General features: G+C 49.6%; 1 protein-coding gene across 5 annotated transcripts in view; it reads right to left on the bottom strand.

Moving 5' to 3' along the window:
* Positions 1 to 19,742, bottom strand: part of LRP1B (LDL receptor related protein 1B) — a 2,071,868-nt gene that overhangs the window by 1,020,761 nt on the left and 1,031,365 nt on the right. For all 5 annotated transcript variants that reach the window (XM_073647246.1, XM_073647248.1, XM_073647249.1 and 2 more), the window contains exon 11: positions 1,158 to 1,394. In XM_073647246.1, the coding sequence (XP_073503347.1) occupies positions 1,158 to 1,394 (237 nt within the window). The remainder of the gene's footprint in view (positions 1 to 1,157; positions 1,395 to 19,742) is intronic.

Raw genomic sequence — 19,742 nt, 5'->3', positions numbered from 1 at the left:
GTGATTCCAAAACACAGCTCCAAATCCGAATTACTAAGCCACAATTTAGAGAAGAGGGTTCAAGAGCCTAAAGATATAGATTTGTGTCTTACCTTATTTTTTCCTCTTGTCTCAACAAATTCTGTAAAGAACTTGCTGAGATGACCAACTTTGGAAAGAAAAAAATATGGTCCTGTGATACTTTGTTGGGAGATGTTTATGGTGTAGGTTTCTACCCAGGGGTTGTGATGGTGATTATAGATGATCAAGGGTTTTGTTAGCATTTTGATATTATGTATTGAATATTCATAGTGCGAAATTGGAGTCATTAATGGATATTTAGGTAAAGGTGAACACATCTGTATTTTTACATCAATTGCGTATCCCAGTGGGGTGGCTTTCAATGAGTTATGGCTGTGTGAGTGGATGAAGAGAATTTGGAGCCATCTATAAGAAAAAAATATGAATTATGAGCTTTATTTTGCCGTGAACAAAGGAAACCAAATGGAACCATAACATCATAAGTCATTTGAAACCATTCCAGGATAGATCTGTTATTGATAATGGAAGCCATGATGCTATTGTGAAGAAGACTTGCCATTTTAAAGAGTTACTGCTGTGGTTCTAAGTTATTCATCTCTCCATAGTATAGGAGATTTCTTATGGATCACTGGGAGTTTGAGCACTGGGACCCCCAAAGCTCTTCATGAGCGGAGAAGAGGTGCGCATGCTTCACCTCAACTCTTTTTTTATCTAACAGACTGCAGGAGAAAGCTTTATACAGGACTCCACTATTTTAGACAGTTCTATAGGCAATGAATGGAACGAACGTCAAGCCTATGCACCACTGCTTCATTCAAGATGGGGCTGGTTCCTGGGATTCAGAACTCTATTCTCAAGATTGCTTGGGTCTCAGACTATCGGAGATGAGTAAATTCTCCCCAATCCTGTGGATAGGGAAATAACTTACTACTATTGGGAATAATCCTTCCCTTAATGTTTTATGTGTTCCTATTAAATTTCAAGACCTTCAAGGTTTTGGTGTTTAAGAGTTTCTTCTCGTTGTGTTTATCCGGTGCCTCTTGGTACATGAAGACTAAAAATGCTGGGAACGGAGAAAGAAACCACATTCAAGACCAAAGAATAGTACTCCACAAATATTGACCGCATTTACTTACCATCCTTAAGGATAGTTTCTCTCCCTGTCCCATCGATATTTTGACGACCAATGAGAAAGCTGGTGGTGTCGGCAAAGTAAATATAGTTGGATTCTGCATGATAATCCAAAGCTCGGGGGTTCACTAAGTTATCTATAGGAAGCATATATTCATCGGATACTCTGGTGTTAAGATCCATTCCTCTAATGATTCCCGGACGTCCTTTTCCATAAAATAGGAACAATTCATTATTAGGTTCTGGAAGGAGAACACAGAAAATGTATTTGGATAATATCAGGAAACCCATGTTGTGCTTCTATAATTTGACTAATAAAACCTCTTTTTAATAGAAGAATCCCCAAAAAGAAGATGATCATAGTTCACCCTCCTTTAAAACCCTCAGTAATAGGATATAATTTGCTGGGAAATCAGACAGCCAGTGTTTAAAATCCCTACAGCACCCCCACAGGGAAAAGAAAGCATTGCACAGTTATTATTAATATTAATGCTATTATAATGCATAGATATTTTCACTCTTCCATAGAAAGTGTTACTCTTGACAAAAGTGAAGGACTTTGAACCAGGGACTCCCCTTTATAGAGATTGTCCTCCTTTAGGGACAACTTGTTTTTTTTTGTGTTTTACTTAAATCCACGTAGTTTGAGCTTATAATCATTTTTTTGCAATTTGCTTTAATTAATTATTTTGCACCTACCACATCAAAGTTGAACATGCAGGGAAATAAAAAGCCTATAAAAGTCAAATGGCGCGACAATATTAATGAAATCCCAATGCAAAAATTATTTTTAGCCCAAAATTCATGCATTTAAGTACAAATATTGCCCCAAGAGTTGAACAACCCCATTATAAAATATTATTATACAATTCTTTTATTTATAGTAAAAAAAAATTAGTTAAATTAATAGGAAACATTCTTAGATGGTTTTGTAATTTATCATTTTTATTTTTATTCAGATTGTCCACTCTCCAAAAACATGGCAGATCCTATGTGATAACTTTCTACCAAGTGTAAAATTGATAATATTGTGATGCCGACGCTTAATTTAACAACTCATTAGATTTTAGCTTTGATGTCATTTATGATTAAATACAGCATTCATTAGGCGTCTGGATGTAAACAGCAGAGCGCTGGGATAGAAAATAATACCAGGCAGTTTTATATTTACAAATTAGTAAAAATCCACATTAGATCGTCTAAAGGATTCCCGCTTCCTACGCTCCTAATTCATAACTCGCCGTTTTATATTCCATCCTACTTTGGCCATTTGCTATGACCGAGACTACCCTCCTCCAATGATGATTTTGCACCACAGAATTTTAAACTAACTACTCCTAACTCTTATATGGTCACAAACTCATGTCAAACTAGGAATGGAAAATATCATTATATCGCTATTTTGTGAAATATAGGACATTTATCCAAATTATCTTCTTTAAAGGAGCTGTCCACAATTTTAACATTGATGTTCTATCCTTATCCTATTCTTAACCGCTTGTAGCGTCGGCGTCCCTGCCTCCTGCAAGGCAGGGACGCTGTTCCCCTCACCTCTCTGCTCCGTGCCCGGCGGCTTCCTCCCGCTCTGCCTGCAGCGCCCGCTCTCCCCCGGTCACTGTGCTTAGGGCGCGCGCGCGCTCCTCCTCTCTTAAAGGGGCCGCGTGCGTCGCCCTAAGGAGTCCCCGGCCAATGGCCGGAGGATCCCTCCATATATAAGGCACCTCCTCCAAAATGGAGGTGCCCGAGCAATGTTGTTGCACTGTTCACTACTCTGCTTCAGCCCTCAGGTCCCGTTGTCAGTTACCTGCCAGTTACCTGCCAGTTACCTGCCAGTCTCCTGCCAGTTTTCTGCCTGATTCCTGCCTGTCATCCGCTTTCCTGCTTGCTAGCCTGAGGTCCGACGGTCTGCCTTCCGACACCTGTCAGTCTGTCTATGGACCAGCTTGCCCGCTCACCTGGGAGCGCTCACCTGCTACCTGCCTGATAGCCTACCTGGAGGCTCCGCCGTCACGTGCTGTGACCACCTGCCAGTCCAGAGACTCTTGCCCGCTCACCTGGGAGCGCTCATCTGCTACCTGCCTGTTAGCCTACCTAGAGGCTCCGCTGTCACGTGCTGTGACCACCTGCCAGTCCAGAGACTCTTGCCCGCTCACCTGGGAGCGTTCATCTGCTACCTGCCTGTTAGCCTACCTAGAGGCTCCGCCGTCACGTGCTGTGACCACCTGCCAGTCCAGAGACTCTTGCCCGCTCACCTGGGAGCGCTCATCTGCTACCTGCCTGCTAGCCTACCTGGAGGCTCTGCCGTCACAGGTCGTACCTGCCCGTTTACCCAGAGACTGCCCCGGTCACTTGCCGTGACCTCCTGCCCGTTTACCCAGAGACTGCCCCAGTCACTTGCCGTGACCTCCTGCCCATTTACCCAGAGACTGCCCCGGTCACTTGCCATGACCTCCTGCCCGTTTACCCAGAGACTGTCCCGGTCACTTGCTGTGACCTCCTGCCCGTTTACCCAGAGACTGTCTCGGTCACTTGCTGTGACCTCCTGCCCGTTTACCCAGAGACTGTCCCGGTCACTTGTCGTGACCTCCTGCCCGTTTGCCCAGAGACTGTCCCGGTCACCTGCTGTGACCGCCTGCCTGTCTTCCCTGGTCGCCACCCGCTTCCTTACAAGGACTGCCCACGTGTATAAGTTGCTCAGAGGTTCCGCCTCCCAGACCCGTTACAGTTTGCTCGGGCCATGGAACCCGGTGGCACCCAAGGTCCCTCGCTCTCGGACCTTTGTCATGAACTGTCCCGACAGAGGTCCCAACAGGAATCCATCCTGGGTCACCTGCGGAATGTCAATACTCGCCTGGACACTTTGACTGCCCCACCAGCAACCACCGTTAGTGTCATGACTCGCAGCCCGGCTGCTCCGCTGCCCACCAATACCATAGTATCCTGCTCTGGAATCCGGCTTTCTGCACCTCCTCGCTTCGGAGGCGACTCCGCTCAAGCTCGGGGCTTCATTAACCAGTGCACCCTGCACTTTGAACACCAGTCCCACCAGTTTAATTCTGACCGGGGAAAAGTAGCCTTCATCATGTCCCATCTCACGGGAGAGGCACTGGCTTGGCTAAATCCTCTATGGGAGAGAGGAGACCCTCTGGTGTCCGACCTGCCAGCCTTTCTCACGGCTTTCCGGAAGGTCTTCGACGAACCCGGACGGAAGACCTCATCCGCCTCATCTCTGGTACGCCTCCGTCAAGGGAGTCTCACCGTGGGCCAATATGTCATACGGTTCCGTACCCTTGCTTCGGAGCTGGCCTGGGATAACGACGCTCTGGTGTCCATCTTCTGGGAGGGTCTGTCCGGCCGTATTAAAGATGAACTCGCCGGTCGGGACATTCCTACCACTCTCGACGACTTGATTACACTTGCCACCCGGATTGACATCCGGTTCCAGGAGCGCGCTAGGGAGGTCACCCGTGAGAGGAGGATTCCACGTCTAGTCCCTACCTTCCAGAGACCCGTCACTCCCCCTGTTACTCCCCAGGCACACTCACCTGAGCCTATGCAGGTCGACCAGACCAAGATGGTCAAGACCCGTCAAGACTTACGTCGTGCTGAGGGGAGCTGTTTCTACTGTGGCAGTAAGGAGCACCGGATCCGTTCCTGCCCTGAGAGGTCGGGAAACGCCTGTGTCTAGGATCGCTCAGAGAGGTCGCTCTAGACAAAAGTAAACCCTCTCCATCCCTGATGCTGTCTGTTTCTATCCTCTGCGGAGAGAACCGCTATTTCAAACTGGCTCAACTTGACTCTGGAGCTGCTGGAAATCTCATCTCTCAATCCCTGGTAGAGAAATACCACATTCCCACCAAACCTCTGGCCGTACCTATATCTGTCGCCGCCGTGGGTGGGGGCCTCTTACCACATCCAATCCAACTCATCACCGAATCTCTGACTCTACAGGTGGGAATGCTGCATTCCGAGAGCATATCCTTTCATGTTCTGCCTGGACTCTCTCACGCACTATTGCTTGGCCTGCCTTGGCTCCAGAGACATGCACCCGTGCTTGACTGGCAGACCGGAGAGGTCCTTCGTTGGGGACAGGACTGCCATAAGACTTGTCTAGTTCCCGTTCATCCTGCCCGTCCTACTCCTACCCCAGCCAATCTGCCCGGTCTTCCGGTTCCCTATTGGTCTTATGCGGATGTCTTCAATAAAAAAGAGGCAGAGACTTTACCTCCTCATAGACCATACGACTGCCCAATCGACCTGATGCCCGGCTCTACTCTTCCCCGTGGGCGAATCTACCCTTTGTCCGCTGCTGAAACCCGGTCCATGTCTGAATATATTGAGGAGAACCTGGCCCGGGGATTTATCCAGAAATCTACCTCCCCGGCAGGAGCAGGCTTCTTCTTTGTCAAAAAGAAGGACGGCTCACTCCGTCCATGTATAGACTATAGAGGCCTAAACCAGATTACTGTGAAGAATAAATACCCCCTTCCGCTTATTCCTGAATTATTTGACCGTCTGAGGGGGGCTAGAATCTTCATCAAACTGGATCTCCGTGGGGCATATAACCTGGTCCGTATCCATCAGGGGGATGAGTGGAAGACGGCATTCAATACCCGGGACGGCCACTATGAGTACCTTGTGATGCCCTTCGGTCTCTGTAACGCTCCTGCCGTCTTTCAAGAGTTGGTCAATGACATCTTCCGTGATCTTCTCTACTCCTGCGTGGTGGTGTACCTGGACGATATCTTGGTCTTCTCTCCGGATCTTCCTACTCACCGGAGGGACGTTCGTCAGGTCCTGCTCAGGCTCAGGCAGAACCACCTCTACGCTAAATATGAGAAGTGCATCTTTGAGCAGACCTCTCTTCCATTTCTGGGCTACATAATCTCTCAGACTGGTCTACAAATGGATCCTGAGAAACTGTCTGCCATCCAGAAGTGGCCCCGACCAGAGGGGTTGAAGGCTATTCAGCGGTTCCTGGGCTTCGCCAACTATTACCGCCTGTTCATACCGCACTTCTCTTCCCGGACCGCCCCTATCTCTGCTCTCACCCGTAAAGGTACGAACCCCAGAGAATGGCCGCCCGAAGCAGAGGAGGCATTTCTTTCCTTAAAACAGGCCTTCCTCTCCGCCTCGGTGCTGCATCGTCTGGACGGCAACAAACAATTCTTCCTAGAAGTTGACGCATCCTCCTCCGGAGCTGGGGCGGTACTTACCCAAAAATCTTCTTCCGGAAGAAAGGTAACCTGCGGCTTTTTCTCCAAACTTTTCTCCTCTTCTGAGCGCAATTATTCTATAGGAGACCGAGAATTGTTGGCCATTAAGATGGCACTGGAGGAGTGGCGTTACCTGCTCGAGGGGGCTCTCCACCCGGTAATAATTTACACTGACCACAAGAACTTGGCATATCTCCAGAGCGCCCAGAGACTTAACCCGCGCCAAGCTCGGTGGTCATTGTTTTATGCCCGTTTTGATTTCATTCTTCATTTTCGTCCGGCTGACAAAAACATCAAAGCTGACGCCCTGTCCCGATCCTTTCTGGTGTCTGATCTTGAGGAGGAGCCTAAACACATCATCGATCCCGCCAGAGTAATGCAGGTAGCCCCCGTGGGCCTAAATTGTCTCCCTCCCGGTAAGACGTTCGTAACGGAGTCCGATCGGGAGAAGATTCTACACTGGGGTCACTCGTCTAAGCTAGCTGGGCACGCCGGTCAGAAAAAGACCCTCCAGCTTATTACCCGGCACTACTGGTGGCCTACCCTGCACAAGGATGTAATTGACTTTGTTTCTGCCTATGTGTCCTGCGCCCGCAACAAAGTTCCGAGACACCTGCCTGCCGGCCGCCTTCTTCCTCTGCCTGTGCCTGCTGCCCCGTGGCAACATATAGCTATGGACTTCATAACAGATCTCCCCGTCTCTGCCAGTTGTACGGTCATTTGGGTGGTCGCTGACCGCTTTTCCAAAATGGCTCATTTTATTCCCCTGCCAGGCCTCCCGTCTGCTCCCGAGCTAGCTAAGGACTTTATCCGCCACATCTTCCGTCTCCATGGTCTGCCTCTCCACATCGTGTCGGATCGTGGGGTTCAGTTCACCTCACGCTTCTGGAGAGCCACATGTAAACTGCTCGACGTCACCCTGGACTTCTCCTCCGCTTACCACCCACAGTCCAATGGTCAAGTGGAGCGAATCAATCAGAATTTGACCAGTTACCTCCGGCACTTCGTTAATGCCCACCATTCAGACTGGGTGGATCTCCTACCATGGGCCGAGTTCTCTTACAACAATCACGAGAGCGAATCTTCTTCTAAATCCCCGTTTTTTGTAGTCTTCGGTCAGCATCCTCGGATCCCTTTTCCTGTCTCCACCTCTGTGGACAACCCGGCAGCGGAATCTCTCGTTAGCAAATTTTCCTCCATTTGGGAGAGCACCCGATCCGCACTCCTTCAGTCATACGAGCGGATGAAGAGACACGCCGACAAAAAACGCCTGGATTCCCCACAATTTCGTCCCGGAGATAAAGTCTGGCTCTCATCCAAATATGTCCGGCTCAAGATTCCTTCCTATAAGTTAGGGCCTCGGTTCATCGGCCCACTGGAGGTTATCAAACAGATCAACCCGGTGGCCTATAAATTGAAACTCCCGGCCAACTTACGGATCCCTAACTCCTTCCATGTATCTCTTCTCAAACCCGTGGTACTTAACTCCTTTTCCAAGTCTACAGGTACGCCTCCTGCTCCGGTTTCTGCTGAAGACGAGTTTGAGGTAGAGAACATTCTGGCCACCAAAAGGGTAAGAGGAAAGACCTTTTTTCTAGTGGATTGGAGGGGGTTTGGTCCTGAGGAGAGAACATGGGAGCCCCGGGAGAACATCCATGCCCCTCTCATCCTTGCTAAATTTCTGTCTGGCCTAAAAAAGGGGGGGCCTAAAGGGGGGGGTACTGTAGCGTCGGCGTCCCTGCCTCCTGCTAGGCAGGGACGCTGTTCCCCTCACCTCTCTGCTCCGTGCCCGGCGGCTTCCTCCCGCTCTGCCTGCAGCCCCCGCTCTCCCCCGGTCACTGTGCTTAGGGCGCGCAGGCGCGCGCTCCCCCTCTCTTAAAGGGGCCGCGCGCGTCGCCCTAAGGAGTCCCCGGCCAATGGCCGGAGGATCCCTCCATATATAAGGCACCTCCTCCAAAATGGAGGTGCCCGAGCAATGTTGTTGCACTGTTCACTACTCTGCTTCAGCCCTCAGGTCCCGTTGCCAGTTACCTGCCAGTTACCTGCCAGTTACCTGCCAGTCTCCTGCCAGTTTTCTGCCTGATTCCTGTCTGTCATCCGCTTTCCTGCTTGCTAGCCTGAGGTCCGACGGTCTGCCTTCCGACACCTGTCAGTCTGTCTATGGACCAGCTTGCCCGCTCACCTGGGAGCGCTCACCTGCTACCTGCCTGATAGCCTACCTGGAGGCTCCGCCGTCACGTGCTGTGACCACCTGCCAGTCCAGAGACTCTTGCCCGCTCACCTGGGAGCGCTCATCTGCTACCTGCCTGTTAGCCTACCTAGAGGCTCCGCCGTCACGTGCTGTGACCACCTGCCAGTCCAGAGACTCTTGCCCGCTCACCTGGGAGCGCTCATCTGCTACCTGCCTGTTAGCCTACCTAGAGGCTCCGCTGTCACGTGCTGTGACCACCTGCCAGTCCAGAGACTCTTGCCCGCTCACCTGGGAGCGCTCATCTGCTACCTGCCTGTTAGCCTACCTGGAGGCTCCGCCGTCACGTGCTGTGACCACCTGCTTATCCTGAGACTCTCGCCTGCTCACCTGGGAGCACTCATCTGCCATCTGCCTGCTAGCCTACCTGGAGGCTCTGCCGTCACAGGTCGTACCTGCCCGTTTACCCAGAGACTGCCCCGGTCACTTGCCGTGACCTCCTGCCCGTTTACCCAGAGACTGCCCCGGTCACTTGCCGTGACCTCCTGCCTGTTTACCCAGAGACTGCCCCAGTCACTTGCCGTGACCTCCTGCCCGTTTACCCAGAGACTGTCCCGGTCACTTGCTGTAACCTCCTGCCCGTTTACCCAGAGACTGTCTCGGTCACTTGCTGTGACCTCCTGCCCGTTTACCCAGAGACTGTCCCGGTCACTTGCCTGGGTTAACGGAGCTGTCCTGTGAAGCTCCATAACTGAGAGGTTCCGGCTGCCGCCAATACTGGATTTTGGGTGGGTGAGGGTGCCGAGTGTCTCACGTCCATCGATCAGATACTGATGACCTATCCTAAGGATGAGCCATTAATGTTAAAGTCCCAGACAACCCCTTTAAGAACTCTTTCACAGATTTTCAGTCCTATGTTGTCCATTGGCCAACAATGCAAATCAATTGGGCAATTCCGATAATTGTTTTTACTGATGATTGTTAGAATCTATGTTGTTTTTCTATCGGCCATCTTGTTGTGGTTTGCTTGCTTCTAGTCTTTTCCTCTGGTGCTGGGTCTCTTGGTCACATGATCTCTGCACTTTTTATTACCCAGCACCTGACCCCCATTCCCAGCTGGACATCAGTGTTGTAACGCTCGTGCTCTGGCTAAGTACAGTGGTTGGCAATAACTAAATCACACTTGCAGCCAGTTAACATGGATTAAAGTTGACTCAACCTCTGTCCTGTGTCATTGTGTGTACCACATTGAGTATGGAGAAAAGAAAGAAGACCAAAGAACTGTCTGAGGACTTGAGAAACCAAATTGTGAGGAAGCATGCGCAATCTCAAGGCTAGAAGTCCAAAGACCTGAATGTTCCTGTGTCTTCCGTGCGCAGTGTCATCAAGAAGTTTAAAGCCCATGGCACTGTGGCTAACCTCCCTAGATGTGGACGGAAAAGAAAAATTGACGAGAGATTTCAACGCAATATTGTGCAGATGGTGGATAAAGAACCTCGACTAACATCCAAACAAGTTCAAGCTGCCCTGCAGTCCGAGGGTACAACAGTGTCAACCCGTACTATCCGTCGGCGTCTGAATGAAAAGGGACTGTATGGTAGGATACCCAGGAAGACCCCAATTCCTACCCCGAGACATAAAAAAGCCAGGCTGGAGTTTGCCAAAACTTACCTGAGAAAGCCTAAAACGTTTTGGAAGAATGTTCTCTGGTCAGATGAGACAAAAGTAGAGCTTTTTGGGAAAAAAGCATCAACATAGAGTGTCCAGGGAAAAAAAAAAGATCACTCAAAGAAAAGAACACGGCCCCTACAGTCAAACATGGCGGAGGTTCCCTGATGTTTTGGGGTTGCTTTGCTGCCTCTGGCACTGGACTGTTTGACCGTGTGCATTGCATTATGAAGTCTGAAGACTACCAACAAATTTTGCAGCATAATGTAGGGCCCAGTGTGAGAAAGCTGGGTCTCCCTCAGAGGTCATGGGTCTTCCAGCAGGACAATGACCCAAAACACACTTCCAAAAGCACTATAAAATGGTTTGAGAGAAAGCACTGGAGACTTCTAAGGTGGCCAGCCATGAGTCCAGACCTGAATCCCATAGAACACCTGTGGAGAGATCTCAAAATGGCAGTTTGGAGAAGGCACCCTTCAAATATCAGGGACCTGGAGCAGTTTGCCAAAGAAGAATGGTCTACAATTCCAGCAGAGCATTGTAAGAAACTCATTGATGGTTACCGGAAGCGGTTGTTCGTAGTTATTTTGGCTAAAGGTTGTGCAACCAAGTATTAGGCTGAGGGTGCCAATGTGGCGCCCCTGAGGGTTCGACCGCCACAGGGATGCTGCACTTCTCTAATGGAGTGTAGTGTTCCTCCTCTGAGGTAAGAACGGTGTGATGGTCGTGACCCAAACCTTGCATCCAACACCACATTTCTCCACCGGAGTGGGCTAGTATGCACTAGGTGCTGCCCTCCTGGTTATAGGGAGACTGGGGAACCAATAGTTAGGGGAACCAGTTAGTGGTTGAGGGTGGAGGACTTACAATTTAGTCACACTTTAAATTTCATATTTAATACACAGCCATCTTTGTCTTTGGTTGTCTTTTGGTCCTTTTGATAGTTCTTTTGACTGTCTTTGATCGTTCTCTGACTGACAATGTGTTAGAACCCTCCTGTTAGTTTTTTTCTATTTTGTTGGTCACATGACTTTCTGCCTATATAATCCAGCTCCGCCCTTCTGGCCTTGCTGGACTTCAGTGTTTCATTTACTCTTAAGCTAGCCAGGTGCCTTGCACCTTACTTTGTAGTTTGCTTGGTCCTTTGACCACTAGTACTTTTTGTTTGTTTGTCTTTGCCCTGCTACAATTTCTGCTAGGAGGTGTCCAACTATATCCCAGTCCTTAGTTCTTGTAGGGACCCCTCCCTTATATCTATAGGTCTGCGTTCAGACTAGCCGAGGACTTAGGCGAGTCTGTTCACAAGGAACAGGTCCCCCGCTGCATCGTAGGGAATCAGCTTAGTCCTATTGTAGGGACAGTTTTCCTATCTTTCCTTAGTGCTTGTAGCAGTTCATAGCAGTAAGTCCAGCCTAAAATAAAACACTCTAGGAAAGAAATCCAGATATCAGCATGGTGTCGGTTCAGGAGTTGGCTCAACGCCTGCAGGGACTGTCTTTGGAGGTGGCCGAGCTCCAGCAACACGTGAGTAGCTGTCCTGGAGCGCATTTTGTTGAACCGAAGGTAGGACTGCCAGATTTTTTTTATGGTAAACAGCAAGATTTTTTTTCCTTTAAAAACGCTTGTTTATTATATTTTCGTTTAAGACCCAGATCCTCGGGGAATGAATCACAGCATATTGGGTTTATAATGTCACTTTTGTGCAAAGAACCACAGAGATGGGCCTTTTCTCTACAACCTAATGATCCGTGTTTTAGATCAGTGGAAGATTTTTTTTTCTGCTATGGGGTTGTTGTATGATGATCCTGATCGAGTCTCATCTGCTGAAACTGAATTAAGACGTTTGAAGCAGGGATTAGGTGATGTGGAAAATTATTGTACATACTTCAGAAGATGGTCGGCTGAAGTGGAATGGAATGACTCAGCATTAAAATGTCTGTTTCTTGCTGGTCTAGGTGAAAGGGTTAAGGATCTGCTGATTGCCTTCCCAAAACCTGGAACCTTGCAGGAGGCAATGCAATTAGCTATACGTGTGGACAGGAGACTGTGTGCTAGGATTAATGAAGAGAAATCTACTGCTATGGCAGCTCCTAGTTTTCAGAGGGTCTGCTCGGAAGGTGGAGAACCGATGGAGATTGGGGCGATGTCACCTCACTCTCAGGAAAAAGACCGCAGGTTTGCTAAGGGATTATGTTTTTATTGCGGTAAAGCTGACCACTTTATTAAGAACTGTGTGCTTCATTTGAACAAAGAAAAAAAAAGGTCACTTACGCCCGTATAGCTTGTTTAAACTCAAAAGGAGTATTTCTTTCTGGAAGCACCCCATTCCAGGAGGAGTTGATTGAATTTCGGGTATTTGTGGATTGTGGTTCTACACTCAATGTGATTGATAAGGGATTTTTGGAAAAATTTAAATAAGAATCCAAACTTTTGTCATCTCCTATTTCTGTGGTTGCTGTTGATGGCTCTCCCTTGAAATGTATTACTCACATGGTTTTTGAATTTCCCCTCACCATTAATGGTATTCACCAAGAGAATTTGGATTTGGCGGTATTAAATAATTTGCCTTCTCCAGTGGTTTTGGGGTTACCTTGGTTAAAATTGCACAATCCTGTACTGGACTGGTCTACCAATGAAATTAAGTCTTGGAGTCCTAAGTGTTATGATAAATGTTGTAACGGTCGCATTGCTGCTGTGGAAAGAGGGGAATTACCTGTACCTATTCAGGATTTTTGGAAGGTTTTTTCTGAGGACGAGTCGCAAGTTTTGCCTCCTCATAGGGACTATGATTGTACCATTGAGTTTGTCCTTGGAGCTACTCTTCCCAAGAGTCGCTTATTTAATCTTACTATCCCTGAGAGAAAGGCCTTGGAGGAATACATACAGACAATCTTGGCCGCCGGTCACATTAGACCTTCTAACTCACCTGTGGCTGTTGGATTTTTTTTTGTAAAAAAAAAGGACGGCGGTTTACATCCATGTCTGGACTTTCGCGAAATTAATAAAATTACAGTACACAATTCCTACCCACTGTCATTAATTCCTGACTTGTTCAACCAGTTAGTGGGGGCCAAGTGGTTCTCTAAAATTGATCTCCGGGGGGCATACAATTTGTTACGTATGAAGGAAGGTGATGAATGGAAAACTGCTTTTAACACTCCGGTGGGTCATTTTGAGAATCTGGTTATGCCTTTTGGTCTTACCAACGCACCAGCGTTTTTTCAGAACCTTATTAATTACATCCTAAGACCGTTGATCGATAAGAATCTGAGGTTGAGGATTACTTCTAAGAAATTGGGCCCGAAGTTTGTAGGGCCGTTTAAGGTGCTTCAGGTAGTTAACCAATCTGCTGTTAGGTTGGAGGTTCCTACCTCCTGGAAGACTAATCCGGTGTTTCATGTTTCCTTATTGAAAAAAGCTGATGTTTCTGATAGGGACGCCACTGTCTCTGTTCCTCTGGTGGTGGTAGACGGTGAATATGAAATTTCTCGCATTCTTAATTCTAGATGGCATAGAGGGAGATTGCAGTATCTCGTCACTTGGAAAGGTTTCCTGATAGACCTGGGCCTGGAGGATCCGGAGGATTCTCATAGAAGAGGGGGTACTGTTAGAACCCTCCTGTTAGTTTTTTTCTATTTTGTTGGTCACATGACTTTCTGCCTATATAATCCAGCTCCGCCCTTCTGGCCTTGCTGGACTTCAGTGTTTCATTTACTCTTAAGCTAGCCAGGTGCCTTGCAGTTTACTCTGTAGTTTGCTTGGTCCTTTGACCACTAGTACTTTTTGTTTGTTTGTCTTTGCCCTGCTACAATTTCTGCTAGGAGGTGTCCAACTATATCCCAGTCCTAAGTTCTTGTAGGGACCCCTTCCTTATATCTAAAGGTCTGCGTTCAGACTAGCTGAGGACTTAGGCGGGTCTGTTCACAAGGAACAGGTCCCCCGCTGCATCGTAGGGAATCAGCTTAGTCCTATTGTAGGGACAGTTTTCCTATCTTTCCTTAGTGCTTGTAGCAGTTTATAACACAATGTAGTCAAGTCTTGGCACTGTGACCTCCCTCCCGGAGCGCAGAACCTGTGTGGGCCTGCATCGGATGGAGACACAGCCCTCGTGCCCCGGCCTTGGGACGAGGGGTAGGTTGTAGACAAGTAATGGTAACCCGGTCAAGGACAATGACCAAGAAGGCCCGGAGCTTGAGAGTGTGGCTCCATAGCAAATGGAACCCGGGGAGGATGCAGACGGAGCGGTGTATGCCACCAGTCCTCACCACCTGATATATTCAGAGGGAGTCCGGCTGCAAGAGGGGTACCGGCCCCCGACACCCGACCTTGCTACTCCACATCCTGGTCGGGAAAGCCCGGTAGGCCCTGGGGATCCCACCTGGTATCGGAAGGAGCGGAGCTGCCACCCGTGCCCTTGTTCTGAGAGGAGCTCAAAGGGAGACCCGGCCTATTCGCACACACACGGACAGGAAAGGATTCGGTCTGTAGTTCAGGAACACTCTGGTGCAGGGTCCCGGTTGAACGCTGGACTTACTCGGAGAATGTCGGACCCCCGTCTCTGGTGACCGCAGGACTCCACGGGGAGCAGGGAGTCGCCTTCCTTCTGCGATCTCTAAAGTGAGTAAAGCCTTGGAAGTTCACCCCTATGGCCTCTGGACTGTTTATTCTGTGCCACACCGCGCAATGCGGCATAAGTTCTCCTCTACTACTACCCCCTCCATCCTGTCCCTCTGCCCTGAGGCCTTGCTCTGCCTGTGGGGAGTAGTAACAACGACGGCCGCCATAACACCATGCGCAGCAGACTGCAGCGGTGCTGGTGGCCTTCACCAGGTGCCACAGGTGGCGTAGTCGTAAACCAGCCACTCAACCTGGATAAGCCCACACCATCCTTTTAATGTGACGGCCCTGAGCATGGGTCGGGTCCGGGCCATGGCAGCACCCCATCTCTCCATCACAGGACCCGACTCCGAGTCCCCCATCTCCCAGGGTAAACAAAAGGGCTTTCTGAGAAGAGGCGTCACAAACCTGGCGTAGTCGGCAGGATCGCGTGCCCGCAGCAAAGGAAGGAATTGCCCATTGCTACAGGGTACTGTGTGCCTTACACATTGAACTGTCATTTTTACACTTAAAATGGCGCCCGCTCAAGAAGAATAGGCACCATAATGTTGTGAAAAGACTGTCTTTGAACACCTCCCATCGTGGGCTGGGCTCCCGTTTGGCGCCAAAAATGTGGACTGCCCCTTCCATCAGAGACTGTCCGCGGGGTAATGCCCGTAAAATCGGATGGGCTGGATGAAGGCGGGCCTGTCAACATGCCGTCCAGGAACCACCCCGAAAGAGGAGGAAGAAGAAAAGCAACAAGCTGCGGCCATTGCAGTCAGAGGTTGGCAATCTTCAGAGGCAAACACGGATGCTTCAGGAGCGCAACCTAACGAACCTTCTGAACCCGGTTCAGGCCCTTCACCCGGCAGGGAGCAAGGCGGCAGCGTGTTAATAGCGGGAGATTTGGAATTTCTCCAACAGGAAGCCCCGGGTCTCATGCGGAGACGGAGAGAGGCCCTGGAGGCGGCGACGGCTGCGTGGCGGGAAGAGATGTTGTTACATATCCAGACCCGCGGCCAAGGAGTTGAAGCCCAAGGAGCTATGGTGACAGAGGTCGTGAGCGGGCCCAGCGGCGGGTAAGTGTGCTACCCCTGCCCCGGATGCAGAGCCTACCATTCCTATCCTGTACCTCATGGCCGAATATCTCATACCCCGCGCGGCCACCTGGGAGCAGGTCTTGGCTCCGGAGCTGCAAGCGGCAGCTATAGGTAGGGACCTGCGATGCCGCCCTACTCCCGAACCCGAAGAGCCTGAAGCTGCAGAGGTGTCCACCGGCTCCAACCCGGACTGGTCCGCGCTTGTAGAGGACCCTCAGCAGCTCCTAATGACACCGCTATCCGCACCAACAGTCACCTGGCCGGAGGCTGAGGCGTGGGCCTGGGACAACCAGGGGGAGGACCTGAAGGGCTTCCCCCGGGAGACCCGGGCTGAAGCGCACAGGAGGAGCCAGTGGTGCAGCGATCAAATATTCCAGCTCGCTCGGGAGCAACGTCAACGGGTGCTCCGCTGCGAGCGCCTCGAGGTTCGGGCCAAAGCTGCTAAATCCCGGGCTCGTCAGGAGGAGGCCACCCGTCCCAGTCCCCGGGTGGAAGGGCAGGTCGTCCGCTTCCACCATGAGGTGAGGTTGGGGGTTCATCAGGAGTCTCCAGTATCAGGACGACGTGTTTGTCAGCCAGCGGGACGTCGAGCCGCGGTTAAAGAAGGGACACCCTGGCCGGAACCTCTTCCCGGGCGATATAGTGACCTATGCTCGCCACCAGGGGGTGCGAGGGTGGTACGCCCTGGATGTACACAAAGTGTCCGGGAGCGACGCCCCCTCGCGCTCGGCCTCAGGGGACCGGTCAGCCTCCGTTGGGAGGAACGAGCCTTTTCCCAGGAGGGAACCCGAGGTTTAAGCAGCCCCGGCTGTTGCAATTTGATTACAAGATAATGTGTTGATATTTCTATTTTTCTTACTTTATAACCCCGGTTTCTAGAGACATGTGTCCCTGCGGACTGGCAGCAGACAGACTCTTTCCCTTGTATATAGTTTGCATCTTTTTAGGTGCTCCATATTGGTTTTATACAAAACCGCGGACATTCCTACTTCAAGACCTCAGAAGGAAAACCTGTCAGGGTGTCTCTCTGGGAGGTCCAACTCGGGATCTTTATGCCCTGCAGCCACCCCAGGGCCCACATTGAGGTTTTGGAACAGGTCCCTCGCACTTCTAAACGGACTCTGCGTCTTTGCACCTTAACCCGTCTGTTTGCACAAAATGTCTCTGGAAAATGCTAGCACTTTTATAATTTTATACTTTTGTATTTCTGTACTGAATAACCTGCTTTGCAACGTTTAAGAAGATGTGCCTCCCATAAAGGGAAGATAGTTCAAGTTTATATATAAAAAGAAAATTTCCTGGCTGTTGCTCTTTTGCAGCCCGCGGACGTGCTGTGTTTCACCAGGGGGGAATGTGGCACCCCTGAGGGTTTGACTGCCACAGGGATGCTGCACTTCTCTAATGGAGTGTAGTGTTCCTCCTCTGAGGTAAGAACGGTGTGATGGTCGTGACCCAAACCTTTCATCCAACACCACATTTCTCTACCAGAAGGGGCTAGTATGCACTAGGTGCAGCCCTCCTGGTTACAGGGAGACTGGGGAACCAAGAGTTAGGGGAACCAGTTAGTGGGTGAGGGTGGAGGACTTACAATTTAGTTACACTTTAAATTTCATATTTAATACACAGCCATCTTGGTCTTTGGTCGTCTTTTGGTCCTTTTGATAGTTCTTTTGACTGTCTTTGATCGTTCTCTGACTGACAATGTAGTCAAGTCTTGGCACTGTGACCTCCCTCCCGGAGCGCAGAACCTGTGTGGGCCTGCATCGGATGGAGACACAGCCCTCGTGCCCTGGCCTTGGGACGAGGGGTAGGTTGTAGACAAGGAATGTCTCGAACCGGTCAAGGACCAGGACCAAGAAGGCAGGGAGCTTAAGAGTGTGGCTCCATAGCAAATGGATCCCGGGGAGGATGCAGACAGAGCGGTGTACGTCACCTGTCCTCACCACCTGATATATTCAGAGGGAGTCCGGCTGCAAGAAGGGTATCGGCCCTCGACACCCGACTTTGCTTCTCCACGTCCTGGTCGGGAAAGCCCAGTAGGCCCTGGGGATCCCACCGGTTAACGGAAGGAGCGGAGCTGCCACCCGTGCCCCTGTTCTGAGAGGAGCTCAGAGGGAGACCCGGCCTATTCACACACACACGGACAGGAAAGGATTCGGCCTGTAGTTCAGGAACACTCTGGTGCAGGGTCCCGATTGAATGCTGGACTTACTCGGAGGTTGTCGGACCCCCGTCTCTGGTGACCGTAAGACTCCACAGGGAGCAGGGAATCGCCTTCCTTCTGCCATCTCTAAAGTGAATAAAGCCTTGGAAGTTCACCCCTATGGCCTCCGGACTGTTTATTCTGCGCCACACCGCACGACGCGGCATCCGTTCTCCTCTACTACTACCCCCTCCATCCTGTCTCTCTTCCCTGAGGCCTTGCTCCGCCTGTGGAGAGTAGTAACAATGACGGCCGCCATAACACCATGCCTCAGCAGACTGCAGCAGTGATGGTGGCCTTCACCAGGTGCCACAGGTGGCGTAGTCGTAAATCAGCCACTCAACCCGGATAAGCCCACACCATCCTTTTAATGTGACCGCCCTGAGCACGGGTCGGGTCCGGGCCACGGCTGCACCCCATCTCTCCATCACAGGACCCGACTCCGAGTCCCCCTTCTCCCAGGGTAAACAAAAGGTCTTTCCGAGAAGAGGCGTCACACCAATACTTTTGTCCGGCCCATTTTTGGAGTTTTGTGTGAAATGATCAATGATTTGATTTTAGCTTCATTCTCTTTTGTGTTTTTTCCTTGCAAGCAAATTAAATGAAGATAATAATACCAAAGAATTTGTGATTGCAATCATTTTCAGGAAGAAACTGAGTATTATTTCAGGAAGAAACTGAGTTGTAAAACTAACTGGAAGCCCAAAAGAACAACATACATGAGCATAAAAGGGTTTAAAAGGAGTTATCCAGGACTAATATACAGTAGATATAGGTATTGGTGTAGGTCCAAAATCCAACCACCGCTCTACAAGTATTTGATGTTTCGGCTATTGGAACTTCATACTGTGTGGAGCAAGAAAACCACAGCTCCATACACTGTGTAGTGGGTCATTCTCAGGAAAGGCAGCTCAGTTCCCATTAAAAGTGAATGAGAGCTGAGCTGTAGTACCTAAAATGGTCACTAGAGTGTATTGAGCAGTGGTTTTCCAGCTCCGTACAGTGTGAAGTTCCAGTAGTCAAAATATTTCGGAAGTAGTGTGGATGCCAGGTATTTGACCCCTACAAATCTGATTTTGATGACCTATCCAAACGATAAATAATTCAAAACTCCAGTTACAGGCAACTCCTATATGGAAATGTTATCTTTTAGCATTGTATCCATCCATTCATTTTTTTTTACTGGTTCCTGTTTCCAGGAATCTTTTAGACAAATAGCAAAAGAGATATAAAGCCTTCCATTAATTTTTTTCACCCATTTTGAAAAAAAATAAAATGGAGAGCATTCCCTTTAAAATATGATAATTCGAGAGGTCATCAAAACATCTTAAAACAATTCTACTGTCATAGTTTAACTATAGCTGGTATTGAGTGCTAAGCAGACAGAATTGCAGGGGTGCCAATACTTTTGGCCACCACTGTAGCCTGGTTTAGTTCTACTTGCTTTTGACTATAGTTATCCTGAGACTTCTTGTTCCACCAGTTTTGTTTTCTTTAATTTTCCTTTCTGCAACTAACTTTTCTGTTAGGAGGTCTCCTGCTTTTGCTCCCAGTCCTTAGATCTTTTAGGGATCCCTTTTTCCCCTTCCTACAGGTCTTCGTTTGAGTTCAGTGCA

This window comes from Phyllobates terribilis, unplaced genomic scaffold, assembly GCF_046119375.1.
Source record: "Phyllobates terribilis strain yellow unplaced genomic scaffold, ASM4611937v1 Scaffold_9__5_contigs__length_417890890, whole genome shotgun sequence".
NCBI classification, from domain to species: domain Eukaryota; kingdom Metazoa; phylum Chordata; class Amphibia; order Anura; family Dendrobatidae; genus Phyllobates; species Phyllobates terribilis.
This window is presented reverse-complemented; position numbering and strand designations above follow the sequence as displayed.